Genomic DNA, 21815 nt, shown 5'->3' on the forward strand with positions numbered 1-21815 from the left:
AGAAAGAAGATAAGGGAGCCATGTTAGTAATTATGGCAGTAGTAGCAAAATGGCAGCCATTTGCATATACAAGAGGTGTTTCCTTTGGGACATACTATTGCAATGGAGAGTAACCTGCCCGTGGCACCTTTTCTTGACACTGCTGTAACAGATGAGCCAGTTTTAGGTTTGTGGTGCAGATGTGCTGTATGGGGGCAGGGTTCTGAACAGTAGTTTCCTGGAACTAGTTTAAAAATAACTTTCTTTTTTTTTAAGCAGCGCTCAAAACCACAGTAGATCAATGACTTTAATGCTGATGCATTACAGAACACTGCTCGGGCTTTCTTTGTGGCAAACGATGTTTGGTTACTCTGCAGTGTGCTTTTGCCGTATTGGAGGACACTTGAAAGGCTTTCAAATTACAGCCCAGGCCCAGCTATAGCATTCTCTTCTGTGGCTGCAAATCATCAAAGTTAAATATTATATAGCGTGATGTAGTGGTTAGTGTGTCAGACTGGGGAGACCTGAGTTCAGATTTATGTTCAGCCATGAAACTCACTGGGTGACTCTGGGCCACTTATTTCTCAGCCAAACCTACCTCATAGAGTTGTTGTGAGGATAAACCTCTTTGGGCTCCTTGCAGGAAGAGCAGGTTATAAATGTAGTAAATAAATAAAGTATGTTTATTTATTTACTACATTTATATTGTTTAACAAATAATAAAGTATGTTTATTTATTTACTACATTTATATTGTTTAACAAATAATAAAGTATGTTTATTTATTTACTATATTTATATTGTTTAACAGACCTCAGAGGGGAAAACTGTGTGCCCAGTTGGGGAATCTTTAGGACTGCCCACTGCACCTGTTTTATGCTGCTGAAGAGACAAGCTTCTCTTTGGTTTACAGTTTAAATTAAACCGAAGAGTGCGGGTTGCTTCTTTGGCATGTGGTCAAAACTTAGGAACATGGGAAGCTGCCATATACTGAGTAAGACCATCGGTCTGCCTAGCTCAGTGTAATCTTCACAGACTGGCAGCAGCTTCTCTAAGGTTGCAGGCAGGAATCTCTTGTAAAGGCCTTATAAAATTTTAAATAATAAAATAAAAATAAATCTCTCTCAGCCCAATCTTGGAGATGCTGCCAGGCAGAGAACTTGGAACCTAGATGCTCTTCCCAGAGCGGCTCCTTCCCCTGAGGGGAATAATTTGCAGTGCTTACACTTGTACTCTAACATTCATATGTAACCAGGGCAGACGTTGCTTAGCTAAGGGGACAAGTCATGCTGGCTACAAGACCAGCTCTCCTCTCCAACTTAAAGGCAACATCTGCATGTTCCTTTATTTAATTCATTGTGAGCTCTACTGGCTTGCCCGCAAGTGCACCAAGGAGAGGGAAGAACCGAGAACTGCTGACGATTCCCGGCCCACAATTTAAGAGCTATCGCGCTAAATCACAAGGCTTATTTAATTTATGAAACCACCAGTATACTGCTGAACAGCAAATGTTGGTGATAAAAACTAGGGTGGCTGTAGCCTGGCCCTTCTTGTGAGCTGCTAGAGTAGGGGTAGGCAATAAATAGTGGCTGGGGGGATGATGGGAGTTGTAGTCCAACAACATCTGGAGAGCCAAGGTTTGCCTACCCTTGTTCTAGAGCAGGGGTTCTCAACGTTGGGTCCCCAGCTGTTTTTGGACTTCAACTCGCATAATCCCCAGTCCCAGTGGCCTTTGGTTGGGGATTATGGGAGTTGAAGTCCAATAACATCTGGGGACCCAACGTTGAGAATCCCTGTTCTAGAGCAGGCCTGCTTAATTTAGGCTCCCCCCTGCTGTTTTTGAACTACAGCTCCCATAATCCCCAGCTACAGTGGTCAATAGCCAGGGATTATGGGAATTGTAGGCCAACATCTGCAGGAGGGCCAAAGTTGAACAGCCCTGTTCTAGAGCAAGGGTGGCCCACTAGAGGCTCTCCGGCTGCTCACTTCTTACAAAAACATTTACAAGTTTGAAATGCATTTTTAGAAATCTGCTCAGTTGATGCAGGAGGTGATAACTTTTTAGTCAACCAGAAGTCGTTGAGGGCTCAATCCAGAGTCGACTAAAGTCGCAGAATCGAACCCCTTCAGAGGGGCAGTGTCTGCACGGCAGGGTGGGGGGATATACCGTTCTTGGTTACGTGGGTGCGTACGTATGCGTCGCCAGTTGGCGGGATTCCTTTAATCAAGGGGCCGTACGACGAACGGCTTGGTTGGCGGTACCATTCTCAAGGGGTGGCGTCGGCGGCTCGTACCATTGCCCGGGGCGGGGAGGCGCCAAGTTCGGAGGGCTGTGCAAATGGAGGAAGGCGCGGCTGCGGGGCCTGTTGTACCAGGCGGGACGAGGAGGAGAGACAGATCTCGGCGTGCCATTGGGTGGCGTACGGAGGGCGGGGTGGGCCGCGTGCGCCTGCGCGAGGAGGAGGCGGGCCCTGCCGTTTCCCGGCGGGCCCTGTGGTTGGTGGGCGGCCGTCTGCCTGTCATGCGCGGCTGGCTGAGGGGAAGCGCGCGTCGCGTCGGCTGCCGGTCAGGGCCGGTTTGGGAGGCTGCGACGCGGCGTCGTCGTCGTCGTCGGCAGTAGCGGCGGCGAGGCGCGTTCCTTCCCCACCGGCATTCTCCACGGCTCTGGCCCGCCTCCGCGCCTTGACCCCGGCAGAGGGGCCCTCCCCGCCTGAGCCGTGTGGGAGGCGCCCGGCCCGCTCCGCGCCTGGACCTTCAATGCCCTCGGTGAGGCGCGGGGAGCAGCCGCGGGGGGGGGGGGGTTGATCTCGGTGGGGTGGGGGGAACAGGGCTGTGCCCTCCCCCCACCACCCAGCAGGCTGGATCGGGGAGGCTTCCCCCGTGTGGCCGCTGCCTGGCTGTGGGACGCGGCGTGGGGGGTGTCCGCGTGTAGTTTGGGGTGGGGGGTGAAGCGGCTGGGAAGAGTTGCCTGAGAGGGAGCAGGGCGCAGCTCCAGCTGCTCGCGCGGGTTCAAAGAGCCCGGGCCCCACACTTCCTTCCTTGGTTCATTATCCCGGAAGAGGGGCGAACAGGGGTCCCCTCTCCCCCTAGCTACACCCCTGGCAGGGAGTTGGATGGGGAGAAGCGCCCCTGAAGCGGGGCTCGGCTTGGCGTCGCGTGGGGGGAGAGGAAGGAGCAGTGGGGGGCCCCCCAGGAAAAAATGGCGCTGTGTGTGGTAGAAGGGTCAAAGTGCATTGGTGGGTGAGCGGGGTGTGCCGTTATAGCGGACTTCAGGGGCAGAAATGGGGAGCGAGGTGGATGGTGGCAGCCACTACTTGGGAGAGGACGCTTTCTGCCCATGGGAAGGAGGGAGGAAAGTCGGCCCGGAGCTTTCTCCAGTCTCTCTCCTTGTGGTGGCGAAACGCTCCTTGGGATGGGAGTCTTGCCTTCTTGTAGGAAGTGAAGTGGGGGCAGTTCAAGGTGCAGAAAAGGGGAAAGCCTGGTGAGTGGGAGGCCTCGCTCATGGGGCTGGAGGGTGGGGAGACCATTTCTAGCATGGGTTTTCTCTCTTCTGCTTCTCCTTTGTTCTGTAAAATGCTTGGAGAACTTTTCTGCTCACAAGTGGTGTATAAATGTTTTAAGTAGCGTGTGCAGACTTGGTTTCCTCTTAGGCCTTTGAGGCTCAGGGGATTCCTCCTGGGGGTGGTGGTGGAAATTTAAGGGCGATCTTAAGAAAATGGTAAAGCTTGGAGGGAGCAAATGGGAATAGGTAAAACTCTTGTAGTGGTGGTGGTTTTGAGAGCGTGGATTTGGCATTACTTAGAGATAGCATCTGTTTTTAGGGGTGAACTCGATTTTTAGACTTCTCAGTTTCCTTCATGGGTAGGAATGGGGAAGGAGCTGGTAACTGGAAGGGAAGTTGTGATGGGGGGCTTAAGGGCAGAGTTGCTAATCTTGGGCGAAAAGCGACTGGAGGCGAACGGGTGGGGAGGTCTCACAGCCCAAAGGCTCTGATGGAGATGGCCTAGGGAACCAAGTAGGCAAGAGGCAAACACTCTAGGGGTGTAATGGGGGAAAAATATATACACACATACATACACATACAAATGGATGATCCGATAAATTTATATTGATTTCTTATCTCTAGAAGGGTCGGTCTCTTTTGTTTTTGGAGGATGATCTCCCTTTTGTGTTGAATGGTGCAGAAAAATTGATAGGCCTAGTTTAAAGGAGGATTGTGATGCCCCTTTTAGAATCAGACAAAAGCTAGATTGCTAAGCTTGGAGTAAAAAAGGGAGTCTTTTAGAGTGAGGACCGGGCCTGAAAGAGATAAGATAATAGGAAAACACTACATGGAAATTGACAGGTGTAGGATACAGCTACAGTGTACAGAGGAGAAGTACTATTATTATTATTACATTTATATCCCACTTTTCCTCCAAGGAGCCCAGAGCGGTGTACTACATACTTGAGTTTCTTTCACAACAACCCTGTGAAGTAGGTTAGGCTGAGAGAGAAGTGACTGGCCCAGAGTCACCCAGCTAGTTTTATGGCTGAATGGGGATTTGAACTTGGGTCTCCCAGGTCCTAGTTCAGCACTCTAACCACTACACCACACTGGCTTTCCAGGGGTCAGGACTCTCTAGGGGTCAGGCCTAGGGACACAAGGGAAAAAATTTGCTAAGCAAGCCTACAAGTCTCTGGGAAGAATATGGGTGACACACATATTGGGCCAGGAGCAGCATTGTGGGTAGAGGTACCTGTTTGGGGGATTAATCTGGGGTGAAAAGCAAAGGGGGGATTTATGGAAGGCTTGTGTAGTGAAGACTGAAGTAGGGGTAGATCTTTACACAGGAGTGACAGTCTTGAAGGAACGAGTGAATACGTATCAAGGCATATGGTGGTTGTGTAAGGGAAGGTCAGATCTGGAGCATAAGACACTGGGGTGCAGTGAAGGCCACGTGTGTGTCCATGCCAGAGGATAGTCAAGAGGCCTAGAATGGGAGTGCAGGAACATATTTTAGGAAGGAAAGAAATGGAAAAATCAGGGTTTGGGGGGGAAAATGTGTGGCTGAAGAGTGAAACCAAGAAAGCCTTAAGTGGTTAAAATTAAATTCTAGGCATGTCTGCTGAAAGTCAATTGGATACAGGGGTATATGAAGTGAAAGCACAGATAGGTCCTTACTTGCATGTTTTGCTGGCTCGTCTTGTCTCAAATGGATTTTTCTCATGTGGAAGAACTGTGTCATTTTTAGTGCTCACGAACAGGCTGGCATTTCCACAAGCTCTTGTGTGAATTGCAAACAAGGAGTATACCCACCCTCCTTTTCTTGTTGAATGAGCAGGGCAGGTTGTGACTCAGAACTGCAGTAGTAAGGAAAAAGGAGGCACCACCCTCCATGACTCAAAGTGCAGAAATGTTATCTTTGGTTAGCCCCTGATGAGAAAAGCTTGCCTCTGTGGGGCTGGAAGGTTTACAAGAGGTGGGAGTAGATGCCTGTGAGAGTCATGGATGGCTTTCTTTGTAGTAGTGGCTCTAATATGCAGTAGCTTAAGCTGTAGGATTCCTACATGGGGCTAGACAGAAACACTTTGTCATTAACACTTCACAATTCTCAGTTTAATGTCCACATTCTGAACCAAAACTTTCTTCTGGTTAAGCTGAACTGTGAACAAAATATATCTGCTGTCCCTGCCTCTGTACTTTGCCCTGCTGTGAAATGCTGTGCTGGTTAACTGTTGAGAGGCCTCTGGAGGGAAGAGATGGCATGACTAGAGCTGCTTTTAGTAAAGTTGTGCCATGGAGTTGGTGGACTCCTGGCGACCACAGAGCTGTGTAGGTTTTTTTGGTAGAATACAGGAGGGGTTTACCATTGCCATCTTCCATGCAGTATGAGACAGTGCCTTCCAGCATCTTCCTATATCACTGCTGCCCGATATAGGTGTTTCCCATAGTCTGGGAAACATACCATTGGTGGTTCGAACCAGCAACCTCTTGCTTCCTAGGCAAGTTATTTCCCCTAAAATTAACATAAAAATAAAAATGATGCAAGTTAGAACCAATAAGTTATCTTAAGTGTTCTGTGTGGGAAAGTTGCTGAATCTAAAATTGCTGTACAACAATTTTCTTAGAAGTAGTTTTTTGCTCTGTAGGCACTTCACTGGTAGATGTTTTACAATGAGAGAAGCTTGGTCATTTGCATGCCACCCTGAAATAGCAGGGAAGTTGTCTTATTGTATCATGTTTAGGCTGATAGTACATTTCAATATCCTATGTGTTTTTGAGAGCTACAGTATTCTCTTATGGTTGAAATCCTATGTGCACGTTCTTTGGCCAAGCCCTGCTGAACTCTGTGGGATGCTCACTTCTGAGATAACTTAATGTAGGATCAGACTACACAAATCTAGAGAGGCAGAAAAGTTGGATTTTTAAAAAGTACTATCTCTTGCAAGCAGCTCAGTTGCATCCCCTGCTAACTGGGCAAAGAGGCACCTTTTACCATGGTGATTCTCTTTATTTAGTAGGGGGAGAATAACTGGCCCAATCCACCCCCAGCACAGTACCTCCAGTAACTGTTGCTGGTGTCTGTCTTGTGTTTCTTTTTAGAATGTGAGCCCTTTGGGGACAGGGAGCCATCTTATTTGTTTGTTATTTCTCTGTGTAAACCACCCTGAGCCATTTTTGGAAGGGTGGTATAGAAATCGAATTAATAATAATAATAATCCTGAGGCTAAAATGTGATTAAAGCTTCTAAATGTTGTTGCCTTTCAGCATCTTCCTATACTGCTGCTGCCTGATATAGGTGTTTCCCATAGTCTGGGAAATATAACCGCGGGGATTGGAACCAGCGACCTCTTGCTTCCTGGGCAGGTTACTTCCCCACTGGAAAACAAGCTAAATATGTAGAGTTTTAGTCTGTTGGGAGCTACTGGTCATGATATCCAGAAGTATCCTGTGTTCAAAGACAGGATATCTCTGACTACCAGATGTTCTGTGCTAACGAAGGGTGAGTGCTGGTTGTGCGTGGTATCTGGCTGGTCACTGTGATCAGAATGCTCAGCTAAGTGGGTTTTGGTTTGATCCAGCATAGAATTGTTAATTTGCCTCATTTATAGAAATGCTTAATCTTTTAAAGACATATTGTGGGTTTGACTTTTATCTTGCAGTTATGAATTCCTTATAGTAAGTTTGCTGTCTGAAAATATTGTACTAACTTAATTATCTGTGTGACTGAGAAGGACATCAAATAGTTAGTCATTTGGGTAAACAGAACTGCTTCTTACATAGGTCAAAAATCTTGTGGGTGGGTCATTTGGTTGCTTAGAGGCTGACATTAGGGCATAGAACAGAGAGAGGCTATTCACAAAAAGAGCTCTGTGTGTTCCACACACCAACTCACCTCCCCCCTAATTGGGGACTGTTGGTAGTGGGAACACACATTCAAATACATGGGAATTTCTCAGTTTCTTTTTAATGGTTTTAAATTAATTTGCTTTTGGTGCATTTCTTATTTGAGTTCTGGGGAGTTTACCAACAGAATTGCCTACTTCCTCTCTGTCAGCTGTTTTGTGTACACACCTCATTTCCATTTGTCTCAGTCTCATATAGAAATAAGTTCTATACTTGGACTTCTCACTACATCTCTTATTTAGGGGCTGCCTCCTAAACGTTTCCATTTGTCAGTAAAAACACAGCAGGTGCCTCCCCAAAGAGGCGATATGCAAAATTCAACCCAATTCAGCTCTAGTCTCTGCCCACCTGCTTGTCTAAAATCCACTTCCTTCCCTGCTATCTTTAATAATGCTTTGTAAGTGAACCTTGCAAAGGACCTTTAATCCGTTTTCTGACTACTGTACAAATGTACTGGAACTGTTCCCCGAAGACATTTGGGCATGCTTCCTACCTGTACAGTATACTTGAGTGAATTCAGAATTAGGATTAAAGTAGTAATTGGGCTGTGTGCAAAACTTCATTCAGAACTGGCTTTGTTACTGTTCAGAGACTGATGTTATAACGCCACACAAGCATGTCCATTCAGTCTTTATCATGCTTCCCTTGACCATTGCTATAGATTACTCCCATTTAAAATTATGAGGGCAGGGTGGAGGAATTGATACTGAAGTGGAAGGTGATATTTTCCAATGCCAGACTGTGAGCCTGTAGCAGAAATCCTAAGATTGCACAGCCTGGGGTGGATAGCTATAGGTGATGAGTGCCAGGCAGCTGGGCAAGAAGGAATGCAGTGACTGGGTGAATAGGAGATTCAAGGTGATATGATGAGCCTCTGGTAGGAAAAAATAGTTAAGACTCTCCTGTTCCCGCAAGCTTTTAATTAGAATTTTGATAATTTGTTTTATATTCGTATTGTGTTATGTATTTTAATCTGTGATTTTTAATTTTAAAATTTGTACACTTCCTAGAGATGTACATATCAGGCGGTATTAAAATATGACAAGTGAGTGCATATCCTTCTCCCTTGCATGTAAACTGGGCATCTACAGTATTCTGTTGATGTCTGGGTAGTGTGTTGCTGGTTCAAGAAAATTGCTACAAAGGTGGTTGTCTAGTGTATGTGCAAGACTTGATTTTCTGTATGTGCTAAGATTTTGAAAAGTCATCTGGCTGCTCTGGCACCTGGGGGTTTCAAACAGATCTGGGGAGGGCTGAAAAACATCTTTGCTTCTGATCCATTGGGTATCCTTTGCAAATACAACAGCATTTCCATTTTCAGCCCCTTAATTATATTTTTCCTAATTGTTTACAGGCTGCTAATACTTAAATCTGTTTGTGCAGCACTCACTGTAAGGCTAGGCATTTACCACTCAATTTGAGACGTTCATATATTTTTCATAGAGCTGTGCACTTTAATCTGATTAATGAACTAAAATATTTTGTTTGACAGTTTTAATCACTGAAATGGAGAGATAGGGCCATACTTCTTCTTCTTGTTGTTGTTTAAACAGTCAGACAGGTGTTATTGACTGGTTTGTTTTATCCAGACATCGAGTCCTTCCCAAGGACCTGGGATGCCAGAATTTTATTGTCAATTGTTACAGTTATCGTCGCAGAATATAGGCTGTTCCCATAAAAGCTGCTTTTTGTAATTGGCTGATGGTGATTTCTGTGGCCCCTATGGTGTTGAGGTGCTCTTCAAGGTCTTTTGGAACTGCACCCAGGGCGCCAATGACCACTGGGATTATTTTGCTCTTTTTCTGCCACAGCCTTTCAATTTCAATTTGTAAATCTTTGTATTTGGTGGTTTTTTCTATTTCTTCTTCTTCTTCTTCTTCTTCTTCTTCTTCTTCTTATTATTATTATTATTATTAATTCAGTTTCTATACCGCCCTTCCAAAAATGGCTCAGGGGCCGTTTACATATAGAAATAATAAATAAATAAGGTGGATCCCTGTCCTCAAAGGGCTCACAATCTAAAAAACACATAAGATACCAGCAACAGTCACTGGAGGTACTGTGCTGGGGGTGAACAGGGCCAATTACTCTCCCCCTGCGAAATAAAGAGAATCACCACATTAAAAGGTGCCTCTTTAACTACTTAAAACTACTTTAAAGGTAGTTTTAAAAGACTACTTAAGTTCTGGAGTGTTGTAAAAGGGAAAGCATAAGATAAGGATATTACAGATGGCTCTTCATTGCATTGTAGCTTTTGCTAAGTTGCAAAAAGTCATCTATATTGAAACTTATACAGGATGGATTGATTTAAATCAAGGTTTAAATCACCAAGAGAAGCTCAGTTTAAATCAAATTTCCTACACTCATACTTCACATATTTCTTAAATTGTGGTGCAAATCCGATCATTAAAACATGGAATTTACAACTCAATAGAGTATTTACATCTAGGAGAATATACTCTGTTTTTTGTTTTTTTTTTAAAGATAACCTGATAGTTACTAATTTAGGAAATAGTGCATACCTGCTTTTTAATGTAACTGATAGCTTTTTGCGTTATCTTAGTCAAACTGTCCTGCATCTCCTTGCATTGCTTACACTTGACACACGTTCCTTTTGACCCAAAGAAGGGTCAAAATATTTCCAGATAGGTTGACAATTACACTCAGAAGCTGTGACAGTTCTTCTGTGTGAGGCAATAGAGGTGCACTGAATAATGCCTTCCTTTTTTCTTTCTGGTTGCTGACATGATGTGCCCCGTTCAGTTGCTGGAACACTGCATTCTGGGCTGCTGCAATGCTGTTAAGAACAGGTGGTTGTGCAACAAGCTCCCCGTAGTTTCCTCTGTTGCGAATGGGGAGGACTTTGGTTGTGCTGCTTGCCTACTGGCCCTTCATAACAGCATGAAGGCTGTCTTTCAAGTGTGCAGCAGCTGTGGCGAGGTGCTCAGTGGCGCCGCACTGCTGTGCATCATATCAGCTATTCATTTTCTACTCTACCTCCTTTTCTATATTGCATCTTATTGTTGAAAAACAGCATCTAAATAGTAGTAGAAGTGTTTCTGGGTGATTTCACACACAGCATGGAACCTGTTTGCAAAGTTCCTTGTCTGTGACTGTCTGCCAAAGCAGGAACCGGAGGTTCACTCTTTGCCTCCAGTCAAGATGTGTAACCAAGATTTGAAGCTGGCTTGCCAAATCAGATGCTGCTGGCTCTCTTGTATGTGTTACGTCGGAACCCATGTACTTCATGACCTCTGGTTGGTTCCAGGTGAGTCTGCCCTCTTTGCCTTCAGGACAAGTGACTGTGGGGCAGCTGATGTAAGGAAGGCTTGCCAGTTCAAGGGCAGTGCAAGGTAGGCTGGGAGAGCATATTGGAGTGTGTCACTGGCTTCCAACAAACTGAGATAGGTGACTGTCAGCAGCACTAACCTTGTTCCCTCCATTAGCTTGTGTTGCTGGAGAAACCTCAGGTTCTGCATTGTGTGAATCTGGCCTCTGTCTTAATTTCTCTATCTTGGCCCAGCCTCACCACAAATCAGCTGCCCTTCTAGCTAGCCTGTGTCTTTGCACATGTGACTTTAGTCTGCTTAGAAACAATCCAGAAAACTCCAAAAGCAGGATTTGGTCGTTGCTGGGCTCCACTGTGCAGATTGGAGCTGCTTTAATGAAATGAAACTGACATGAATGTTTGGTAGATAACTCAGTGTGTGTGATAGTTGTTAACTTGTTTTTTTGAGACTGCAAGTTTTGATATAGTACGTTTGTGATTAGACTTAATTTTCACCATGTTATTTTAAAAATATATATAAATAAAAGTTTGGAATTTTGATTTTTTTACTTGTTTTTATATAAATAAAAACATTGGTTTGTATTGACTCTGGATTTAGATAATATGCAGACTTCTGTAGAATGCACATACAAAGGAGAAAAGGAAAGTTCAGAATTACGGAAAAATTATCAGCATTAGGTGATCTTCTCAAACACTTGTCTTTGAGATAGCAAGCCTACACTTCTGCAATGTAAGATTGCAGAATCACACATAAAGGGCAGGGCATGGTTGGACTTCTGGAGGGGGGAGAAGTGAAGCAAGGGTTACCTGTCTCTGACACTGCCCTGTTGGATGCCTTTCTGTGTTGAACTCTGGCATAAGTGTTGGAGTGCACATAAGTGTGCATGCACAAAGAGCAAACATTTCTGCCCATGCTGACTGGCATCTTGAAACTGATGAAAGGTGGCCCCTGCTTAAATTCCTGCTAAACACTGATGCCTGTGTGTTCTTAACTTGCTGAGATGTGGTAGTATTTGACCATGATCAAATGATATCTAACAACATTCCCAACCATGTTTTCTCATTTCGAAGCTAGTGGCACAAGTTTTGTTTCAGGAAAGAAAACTACTAGCAACTTGTCGCTTAAAAAGTACTCTTTTTGCCCTACAAATGGAAAAACTTGTCCTGACTGACTTTTGCACCACTCTTCATGGTCACTCATTCTAACCACATGAAGAGTAAGTATGGAATTCGGCTAGGAGTAAAAGGCGTTCAGATAAGCAAAACCGTAAGGTGTTGCTTGCACACGCTGGTGGTTAATCTTCGATGACGGGGTAACAAATTAGCAGGTTTGCTTTGTACCCTGCTGCTCTGCTCTGTTATGTTGAAAGGTGATCCAAATAACCTTTCCCCGAATATTTGTCTTGCAATCATGGGAAGCTGCAGCTGTTGCAGTCTGTCTTCTGTCTTGGAGCCACCAAGGCCACAAGCTGAAGTGCAAGTTCCGAGGGGGTCTTTAAAGGTAGGGTGTAGCTTCTGGTATAGCTTTGTAGGCAGTAGGCGAATGAACTAAAAATGGGATAAAAACAGAAATTTGGGTGTTTAAATCAGTTTAATTGGCTGCCTTTAAAATAATTTACCTGTCGGCTAGATTGTGACAGTGGTGATGGAGATTCAGCTTTTTCAGTGTTCTTAGTTTTTATAGTGTGTGAAAGATATTGTTGTTGGCCATCTTGCGGGTCCTTGTATGGCTGAAAGACAAGAGATGAATGTTTTAATGACTCCTCCGCTCAGTTTTAAAGCTTTTGGGATGGTCTTGGGCAAGTTGCTTTTTCTCAGCTTAATATGCCACACACTCGTGAGAATGCGATACAGCTATGTTGAGACGAGTGGTCTGGCAGCCTGTGTGGGCTAAGCTCCAATCAATGGATAAAATGCATTCTCCCCACCCACCCCCACAGCTTCCAGTGCTTACTCGGTAAGGCTGCCCCACTCCATTGATAACACTCTGGAATTTATTCTGTTTCAAGACTAGGGGATCTCCTCCTTTAACTCCTGTTATCATTGGCCATCATTGTATTGCCCATGTTCATTTGTTTAAGCCCTATCCTCTCTTTAGGTTCTTGCTTCTCAGGAAGGAAAGGACTCACATGCACATACTGTACTATATTTACCTGAACCCAAGAATAAGTTTTATCCGTTACATAAGAACAGCCCTGTTGTTCACACATTTGTGTTGTGTCATTTATCTTTCAGAGTGGGGGAAGGGGGAAGGAGATGTTGGTGGAAAGAATTCAGGTGGATGTATACAGACTGTAAGAATCATTGTAATTGCTTTGATTGTTTTTTATTTTCTATTTTCTTATGTTTCTCTGTATTTCTGATAAAACAATAAAAATAATTAGGAAAAAAACACAGCCCTGCTGGATCAGGCCCAAGGCCCATCTGGTCCAGCATCTTCTTGCACAGATTGGCCCACCAGATGCCACTGGAAGCCACAGGCAGGAGTTGAGGGCATGCCCTCTCTCTTGCCGTTACTCCCCTGCAACTGGTATTCAGAAGCATCCTGCCTCTGAGGCTGGAGCTGGCCTGTAGCCCTCCAACTAGTAGCCTTTGATAGACCTCTCCTCCATGAAGTTATCCAAACCCCTCTTAAAGCCATCCAGATTGTTGGCTGTCACCACATCTTGTGGCGAAGGGTTCCACAAGTTGATTATGTGTTGTGTGAAAAAGTACTTCTGTTTGTTGGTCCTAAATTTGCTGGCAATCAATTTCATGGAATGACCCCTGCTTCTACGATTTCCCCCCCTAAACTAAAAAGCCCCAGGCGTTGTAGCCTTGCCTCATTAAAAAGGTGCTCTAGGCCCCTGATCTTCTTGGTTGCTCTCTTCTGCACTTCTTCCAGTTCTACAGTGTCCTTCTTTAGATGTGACCAGAATTGTACACAATACTCCAAGTGTGGCCATACCATAGTTTTGTATAACATAGGAATATAGGAAGCTGCCATATACTGAGTCAGACCATTGGTCTATCTAGCTCAGTATTGTCTTCACAGATTGGCAGCAGCTTCTCCAAGGTTGCAGGCAGGAATCTCTCTCAGCTCTCTCTTGGAGAAGCCAGGGAGGGAACTTGAAGCCTCCTGATCTTCCCAAGTGGCTCTATCCCCTGAGGGGAATATCTGACAGTGCTCACATTTCTAGTCTCCCATTCATCTGCAACCAGGGCAGACCCTGCTTAGCTAAGGGGATAAGTCATGCTTGCTACTACAAGACCAGCAGTTTTATTTTCAATCCTCTTCCTAATTATCCCTAGCATGGAATTGGCTTATTTATTGATTTATCTATTTATTTAACACACTTGTATACCACCCAAAACTCACATCTCTGGGTGGTTTACAACAAGCAAACAAAAAGTTAAAACATGAGTTAAAATAAATGACAACAACAACAAAACCTTAAAACAGTGCCCTTACCCCTTTGTCAGTGCAATGTTTATGTGGAAAACCCTGTCCTTTTCCACAATCTGTTTAGAGCTCCTCCCTCAGTCCCTCCTCCCTCCATTCTTTGCCTGCATCCAAGGCTACATTGTACCATGACTCCGTTCAGAATTCAGTACTAGGATTCAACCCAGAGTCCACTCTAGATCTTTCCCTGGCCCCACTTTTGCCTTTTTCCAGCTGCCCCCCAAGCTTGTGCTGCTTGTGGCAAAGCCTTGCCACCACAAATGCAAGTTGATAAATACATGATCGCTCTAGAGATCACTTAAAGCCTTGGGTATTCAAGCGGTGTATAAATGCTAGTTGTTGTAATAGCTTGTCTCCTTGAGTCTTTGAGTTAATGCAACATAAGACATTGGTCCTTCTGTAGCCGCAGGGCAAATGCTACTTTTGATGGGGCTCTTGGCTTGAACCACTACATTTTTCTGAAATGGGCTGCCCTCCATAATTACTTTATATAGGAATATCTGTGCCTTTGACTTTAGTCTAAAATCACTATTACATTTTTTTTGTAGGGTAATTGACTTACTGGGAAATGATTGAAATGTAGATATTTTGTAAGCGATGCATGTTAAGGATGTTGGTTCAGTAGCACTTCTGTGGGGGAGAATTCACAATTGAAAGTGAAACCAGTTAGTTAATATTCTAGAGTTCACTCACACATCTGAGGTTCAGTGATTCAGACTAAGAGCCATACTAGGACTGAGTTAGGTGATTGAATGTACTCCTGTCCTTGCCAGTGGCAACTTAATTAAAATGGTGTCTTGCCTTGGGGTGCCTCCCTTTATGGAAGCAATTAAGGGCCTGCAGGCGGCTTGACTTAGTGCTGGCCAGAATAGTGTGTTGCTGCTTAATTGGGTTCTTTTAAAGATTATTAAAATTCTAGGGACAGTAGCTAAAGGCCTATACTGGCAATGGGGAGAATCTTGGGTGTGAATTACCCTGATCCCTCTGATTGCATAGCTCTTGTTTTATGTTGCTTGTATACTGCTTTTCACACTGGAGCCTCTCAAAACCTTTTATATACAAATATGAGATACAGTTAAAGGAACAAGGCTAGTGTTAGAATTATTCCACTAATTGACATGTTGCCTGGTCACCATTGGTTGAGTTGCCAGAAATTGCCCCCAGGAGACCTGGTGGTGACTTAGGGCTCCCTGTTTGTAGCATTCTCCTTGGATGAGACAAACACTTAACAAAATCTATTGAACATGCCCAACTCAATGCTGGTTGAATTGGTTGGTCAGTTATTTAGTCTAGTTACTAGGCCAGAAGCCTTTTGCCTTGTTTTGCAAAGAGCTCGTCTCCTTTTTGCACAAAGACCATGTATTTGTAGGGAGGCCACTAATGTACTTCAAAGGATAGTAACTCTTGTGAACTTACTCTGCTGATGTAGAGATTGCAGATAATTGGGACATTCCCACTTCTCTTTCTCCTGTGTGCAGTTTCAGATTCTTGAAACTGAATAAAAAGCTCTCAGAAATCCTTAATGCCCCTAATGTTGACTTGCAAGACTTTAGTCTAGTTCAGACAGTCATCTAAATTAAACTTTAGATTACTATGCATGAGTCTGCTTGCCCTCCCTTCTCTCCTTTGTGCATCAGGAGAAAGATAGCTTCCATTTTCATTTTTTAAATAACCACATTTCTGTGTTAGGTCTCAACTGTTTGACCTTAGTTTAGCAAATGTTCCCTGAGTTCAGATGTAACAAGGATCTGTGGTTATATCAAAAGTGGAAGCTATCTTCCTGCTATGTCAAAGAGCCTGTGGCTTGTTTTCAGTTACCTAAACCATGGTTTAGATGAAAATCTGAACCCAGCTGTAGGGATCAGACTATGCTACTTGATGAGGTTCTTTATTTGGGGTGAGGGCGGCTGCTCACATTTATTTGCATGATTGCAATCCCCAGCACTAATTGATGCCACAAGTCCAATTTAGTATATGTGCTGCTGAAGTGAGCATGCCACAAGTCCATATTAAACCATAAAGCTGTCTAGCAGCTGAGTACATCTTGTCTCATCACCTGGTGTTGTTTTTGGACAGTCGAGCTTTTGGGGAACTGTGTCTTGCTTTCAGAGGGGAAAATAAGCGCTGTAGGGTTGGTCACCCACCCCTTGCTGTGCTCTACATGATTTGAACTCTTCCCTGCACCCAGCACTGCTTCTCCTGCCTTTCACCAAGTGCGAAAATGAGTGCAGGCTGTGTCCTTTGCAACTTTGGACCCTCTTGGCACTATGGCTTCAGAGAGCCCCATACAATATATAGCCTTTGCGGCACAGCAGAGGTCTGAGGAATTGAAATTGCTTGCAGAGTTTTGTCTCTTCCAGCATTAAAGAGCCAGCTGCTTTTTAGGTTGGAGGGGAGAATTAGAGTTGTGTAATTCTATTCCCATGACAGGTGAGCATGGGATTAGACTGCTTTCAAACTGCAGACATTGCTGTTGCTGCTGTTGCATCAGTTATGTGAAGCTTGTGTTCAGCCCTTATAACTAAAGGCCTCCCAACTTCAAGTTTCACATGTTGTAGTCTGGGAGATACTAGGTGGCCCTTTGCAGGATACTGTCCGATCTTTTTCCTGTGGGCAAAACTCTCCTACATCATAAACCACAGTGCAGTCCTGTCCTTACTGCATTGTCTTAGCTGACATATGTCATAACCTTGGTAAAGATCAACACTGAGTGATGCAGGTTAGAGTTGCCTGGTATTTGTTTTATGCTGTGCGTCATGGAATGCTCTGCCTTATGAAAATGTTAAGTTGGACTGCTCTTGACTTTCGGCTGGCATGACTTGTGTGTATGCGATCAAGGCAAACAGAGCACTTATTGAAACTCACTCACATGTGTTGAAACTGAATCTTCCACAGTTTATGAAAGGTAACTGATTTTTATGGGTAGCGTTTGCTTTGAGATAGCAACAGATTAAGGGACAGATTTGCAAAACTAAAGCTTAGTTCACACAGTAGATTGTGACAGGCTTCAGCAGAAGCATTAATAGTTCCTAAAGCTTGGAGAGGGGGAGGCATAGTGCTGTATGAACTGGAACCAGAATGATCTCAGCTGCTGACAGATCCTTAATTGACAGCTGGTAACATGAGAGCTGGCTGTGGTTAATCAAAAGGGGAGAGTTTTGTAGCATAGGAATGTTGTCACACTGCATTGATAGATGCAGTCCACTTTATATCCAAAACGGTTTCAGAAGCAGGTATGTACTTTGAAATTTTAATGCTGTAGGTATGTTGTTTCTCTGTGCACATTCCATTGTGATCTGTGCATCACTCTCAAGTGTGGATTTTTCTCCCCCTCTTAGGTTTTCCGTTCAAATCCACGCCACACATTTATGGCGATTCTGAGTGTCCGGGCAGATTTCTGCCGGGCCCAGCACAGCACCCTGGCTGACAAGTGAGCTGGTGGCCAGGGTCCTACGTGCCATAACTAAGCTTTGCCTTGAAGACTCCACACACCGAGACATAAGCCTCAAATATATGGGGATATCTTCTGCACATTGGAAACCCCTTCCTCTTAGTGACACTAGAGAAGCCAAGTCTGGCCGAACCCACGTGGAGAGAAGACCTGCCCTTACATTTTCTTTGTGCCTCACCAGTGCCTAAATGTAGAAAAGGCTGCCTATTTTTTGCATGTAGTAGGAGACTGTGGAGTCCAAAGGAAGCAGGCTACCTGATTGAGGCTGAAGCTGAATTCCAGCAGATGCTCCAGCAAACCTGCTTTTCTTGAAGTGAAGAATCCTCTTGAAAAACAAACCAAGTAAACAAGGAAAGCTCTGATCGATCCCCGGACACTTTAGTGATTTTTTAAATGTTTTCTGCTGTGAAACGTTGTAAGGTTTGAAATTTTTTTTTGCCCCAACACACTTTTTCTTCTTCTTGCCACTATGAACCGTCCCGCTCCAGTGGAGATTACTTATGAGAGTATGCGCTTCCTGATCACCCACAACCCAACCAATGCAACCCTCAACAAATTCACGGAGGTAAGTTGAGGGTATCTATAGCAGAATGTGTTTCGAGAGCTGCTTCAGAGAGTACTGGGAGGCATAAAAGTAGACCTCTGTCTCTCTGGTGGAGTGGTTCTCAGTCTTTGTCCTGGGGAGCCCTGGTGATTCCTTGAGGCTTGCCAGTGAAAAACCAATCAGTAATGGCAGGCTAGCTGCCCAAAAGGAAGCTTGCTCACCAATGCCAGCCTTCCCCAGCACTTCCCCAGTGTGTAGACCTGGGTGGATTGTTGGGTGTGTTCTAAAGCATATTCTCAGTGTAGGCTTCATTTGCTTGACTCTTAGCCTGCATCAGCTGTGATCTGGGGCACACTCCAAAGACCTCTGAAATGCCCAGCAGTTCTATAGTATAGATTTGGGCTGACTTAAATCTTCTATGGTGTCCTTTTTTGAAAGAATACCCATGTGTTTTCTAGATCACCTGCCATCCGCCCCTCTCCCCTGCCCTGCTTCTGCAACCATCTTGCCTGTGGGCTCTATGCCACTACATGCAGGTTATTGTGCTTGGACTCCACAAATGCAGGAAGTGGGAGGAGAAAGTATATTGGAATACAAAGAGTGTGTTCCCACCAAGGAACTTTGCACAGAGATAGTCTTGCAAGTGATGCACCAGATCTGACACTGTTTTGCCTGTCCAGGGTGGATTTGATTTAAATCACAATTTAAATCACTACCAGTAAGACTAGATTTAAATCATGATTTTTTACATAAAGTCTCATTCTTGCTGGTATAATCTTAATATTTACAACCAGATGGTTTCATTTTTGGTCCTTTTCTAGATAGAAAAAATGCCCAAAATAATCTTACAGAAACCTCTGGAAGAGCATGACATTGTGAATGGATTAATGGAATTCATTTACCAAAAAATTAAAACATTGCATATATACAGCCTCATGCTACATAATTAAAAACTAATCCTTATTTCATGATGAATACCTTTGGACTATAATGTATCTTTAATAGAAAACTATCTTTAGATAGATTTTCCCCTCAAAGTATTTTTTTAAAAATCTGATTTAAATAAAAAATATGATTTAAATTAAAAAATCTGATTTTATCATTGATTTTTATCCACCTTGCCTGTCACTGACTCCTGGGGACATATTTCCTTATATTTTCTCTTTTTCCTTTTAATGGTTCACTTGGAAGATCAAAGAGGGGAATAAAGTGAATATATGAGCTATCCATCAGGTTAAAGGCTTGTGAGAATATTCTTACAATATGAATGCCTTGTGGGTCTGTGTCTTTCTCCTTTTGAATAATATCTTAAGGGTCATGTGCTCCATCTATTTCAACTTCTTCTAAAGCTGAACATTTCTGGAATGCTGTTCTAGAAAGGGTGAATAGCCTAACTTTTGGTATCAACTCACAATTCTAAAAATAGGATTTGCAGATTGAGCGTAATCTTCAGGGTGAGAATGTAGCTTTTCAGTGGTATTGCCAGATTCTGGAAGAGCTAGGTTAGTTACTTAACTGTTCCATAATAAAGTTGTTCAATATTTTTTAAACTTTGAGTTCATGGATCTGTCTCATCCCTCAATTGGTTCACTAACTAAAAGGCTGCTGTTGAACGGAATGACCTAAACTTCTGTAAGAGGACAGCTTACATGATATTGGAGTATAGTTGACAACATAATGATCAGCTTTCCCCCCTGACCCTTGTGTGTCAGATCAGTAATCCAGCACTTGCAAAGTTGACCTAATAAGTTTCATTCTTCTTTCATAGATCCTATGCTTGGCCTGTACTTCAGATACTCTTGCTTATCAGTAGACTTCTTCTTTGAGGGATTGACAAGCTAGCAATCAGATTCTTGGGACTGCAAGGATTTGAAAACATTGCACATGGAGAAGGAAGTGTAAAGGCTGGCTGTGTTGTTTCCCTTTTAGTCTTCATCACTGGAAATTGGACACCAGCCATATTAATGAAAGTGACATATCAGTTAAAACATGCCCCATGGATCAGTTTCCAGTTGGGTACAGCACCACTTCAGTTGGTTGCAACATGGCCTGCACGGGAACAGTTGATGGTGGTTGTGCCCCAAACCTGTATTTGATATACAGAGCAGGAGGCTGAATTGTTGGCTAAGTGCGGCTGCTTCTCTGGGCCTTGCATTGCGCTCATCTTTCCCCACAGAATGTTGTTCAAGCCTTCTCTCTTTAAAAGGCCTACCTTTTGGCATTTGGGCACTGTAGGTAAAGTGTCAAGCTTCCTCCTCCATGTGTCAGTGAGTAGGACATAGCTGCTGGGCTGCTCTGGCTCAGCTAGACACACTAGTTCTGGGCCCATTGTTAATTGCACTCCCTTCTATGGGCCGGTCCTCCCTTTCAGTTTGAAGCCCTCTATCCTTCTCTGCCTTCTCCTCCAGCTACTTCTGTACAGTTGAAGCGTACACACTAGAGTGCTTCTAGATGACAGTCCTTTGTATGCTGCAGCAGCAAAAGTGCTGTCCCTTAGAAGGCTGCCCTAGACTGCCAGCTACCATTTGTTACTATTAAAGCCTTTTATACCTGTGTAAACAAAATGTGTTTTCCCTTCCTCTGAGCTGTCAGTTTGACAAGTATCCTGTTTTGTTCTCAAAGGAGCTGAAGAAGTATGGAGTGACAACCTTGGTGCGAGTCTGTGATGCTACCTATGATAAAGCACCAGTTGAAAAAGAAGGAATCCAAGTTCTAGTGAGTACCTTTTGAAGTTCATTTATTTGGCGTGTTTTCAACTGCCTGGTTTCTTGCTCATGATGACCTAGCACAGTGGTTCCCAAACTGGGAGCCTCCAGATGTTGCTGAACTACTGCTCCCATCATTATTAAATTGTAGCTGGGGCTGATGGGAGTTGTAGTTCAGCAATTCCAAGTTTGGGAACCACTGACTTGAAGCTGTGGATTGGTTCTGAATTGAAGGGTTCTGGGTCACTGAGCTGCTTGCAACCCAATTGCACTTGAGCCCTTAGGTGGTCATTTGCAGGATGAGCTCCAAAGGTGCTTGGAATTCCTCTCTCACTTGGCATATAGAGGGGAGGAAGTTCTCTTTGGATAATCCTGGGAAGGGATGGATCAGGCTCTTCCCTGAATATATTACAGTGGCCAGTAGTAAGGGATTATGGGAGTTGTACTCCAGCATCTGCAGGAGGGCCCAAGTTGTGCTGCTCCGGAGTAGATACTTCTCACTAATGCTCAGTGGGATCATTGCTGGAGGTAGGCTCGTTAAGACTTTCAGCTGAAGCATCTGCTCATGTGAGCATGTCCTTGGATAGCATGTTGTCTGTGTCATTTTTTAGTGCTGTAGTAGGAGAGGCACTGACTGGTTCTAGCTTGGCTGGGGCAAGCCTCTTACTCATGACCATCGTTCTGGAGAGGTCGTCACTGGCACCTGTTAAAAATGCAGTGTCCCTCCCTACCCACGTGCTCAGTCCTCACATGGCTGACAGGCCAGTTGAGCAGTGGACTGACACGTGACACATTCAGGGGTGAGATGTGCTCAGTGTCCTGGCTAGAAAAGGACTGCCATCATGACAGCTATCTGTTTCCTCCTCCTGCTACCTCATCTGCATTCTCTCCTTGAGGCCAACCGCAGCACCTTGTGACTGCAGACCAGTCCTTGCTCTTGCCTGTTTTCTGTCTCTGTTTTCACATGTTGGTGATCACTGAGTGAATCAAAGGCAGTATATTTTGGAATATAAGTT

General features: G+C 44.2%; 1 protein-coding gene across 5 annotated transcripts in view; it reads left to right on the forward strand.

The window, feature by feature from the left end:
- Nucleotides 1-21815, forward strand: part of PTP4A2 (protein tyrosine phosphatase 4A2) — a 44652-nt gene that overhangs the window by 9282 nt on the left and 13555 nt on the right. For 2 of the 5 annotated variants that reach the window (XM_053268795.1, XM_053268798.1), the window contains exons 2-3: nucleotides 17438-18115; nucleotides 20717-20809. In XM_053268795.1, the coding sequence (XP_053124770.1) occupies nucleotides 18020-18115; nucleotides 20717-20809 (189 nt within the window). In that variant the 5' untranslated portion in view covers nucleotides 17438-18019. Of the gene's footprint in view, nucleotides 1-2604; nucleotides 2745-12095; nucleotides 12159-17212; nucleotides 17333-17437; nucleotides 18116-20716; nucleotides 20810-21815 lie in introns of those variants that run through there. The other 3 variants (XM_053268797.1, XM_053268799.1, XM_053268800.1) reach the window with 3 other exon arrangements.

Source organism: Hemicordylus capensis, chromosome 7 (genome assembly GCF_027244095.1).
Source record: "Hemicordylus capensis ecotype Gifberg chromosome 7, rHemCap1.1.pri, whole genome shotgun sequence".
Taxonomy (NCBI): Eukaryota; Metazoa; Chordata; class Lepidosauria; order Squamata; family Cordylidae; genus Hemicordylus; species Hemicordylus capensis.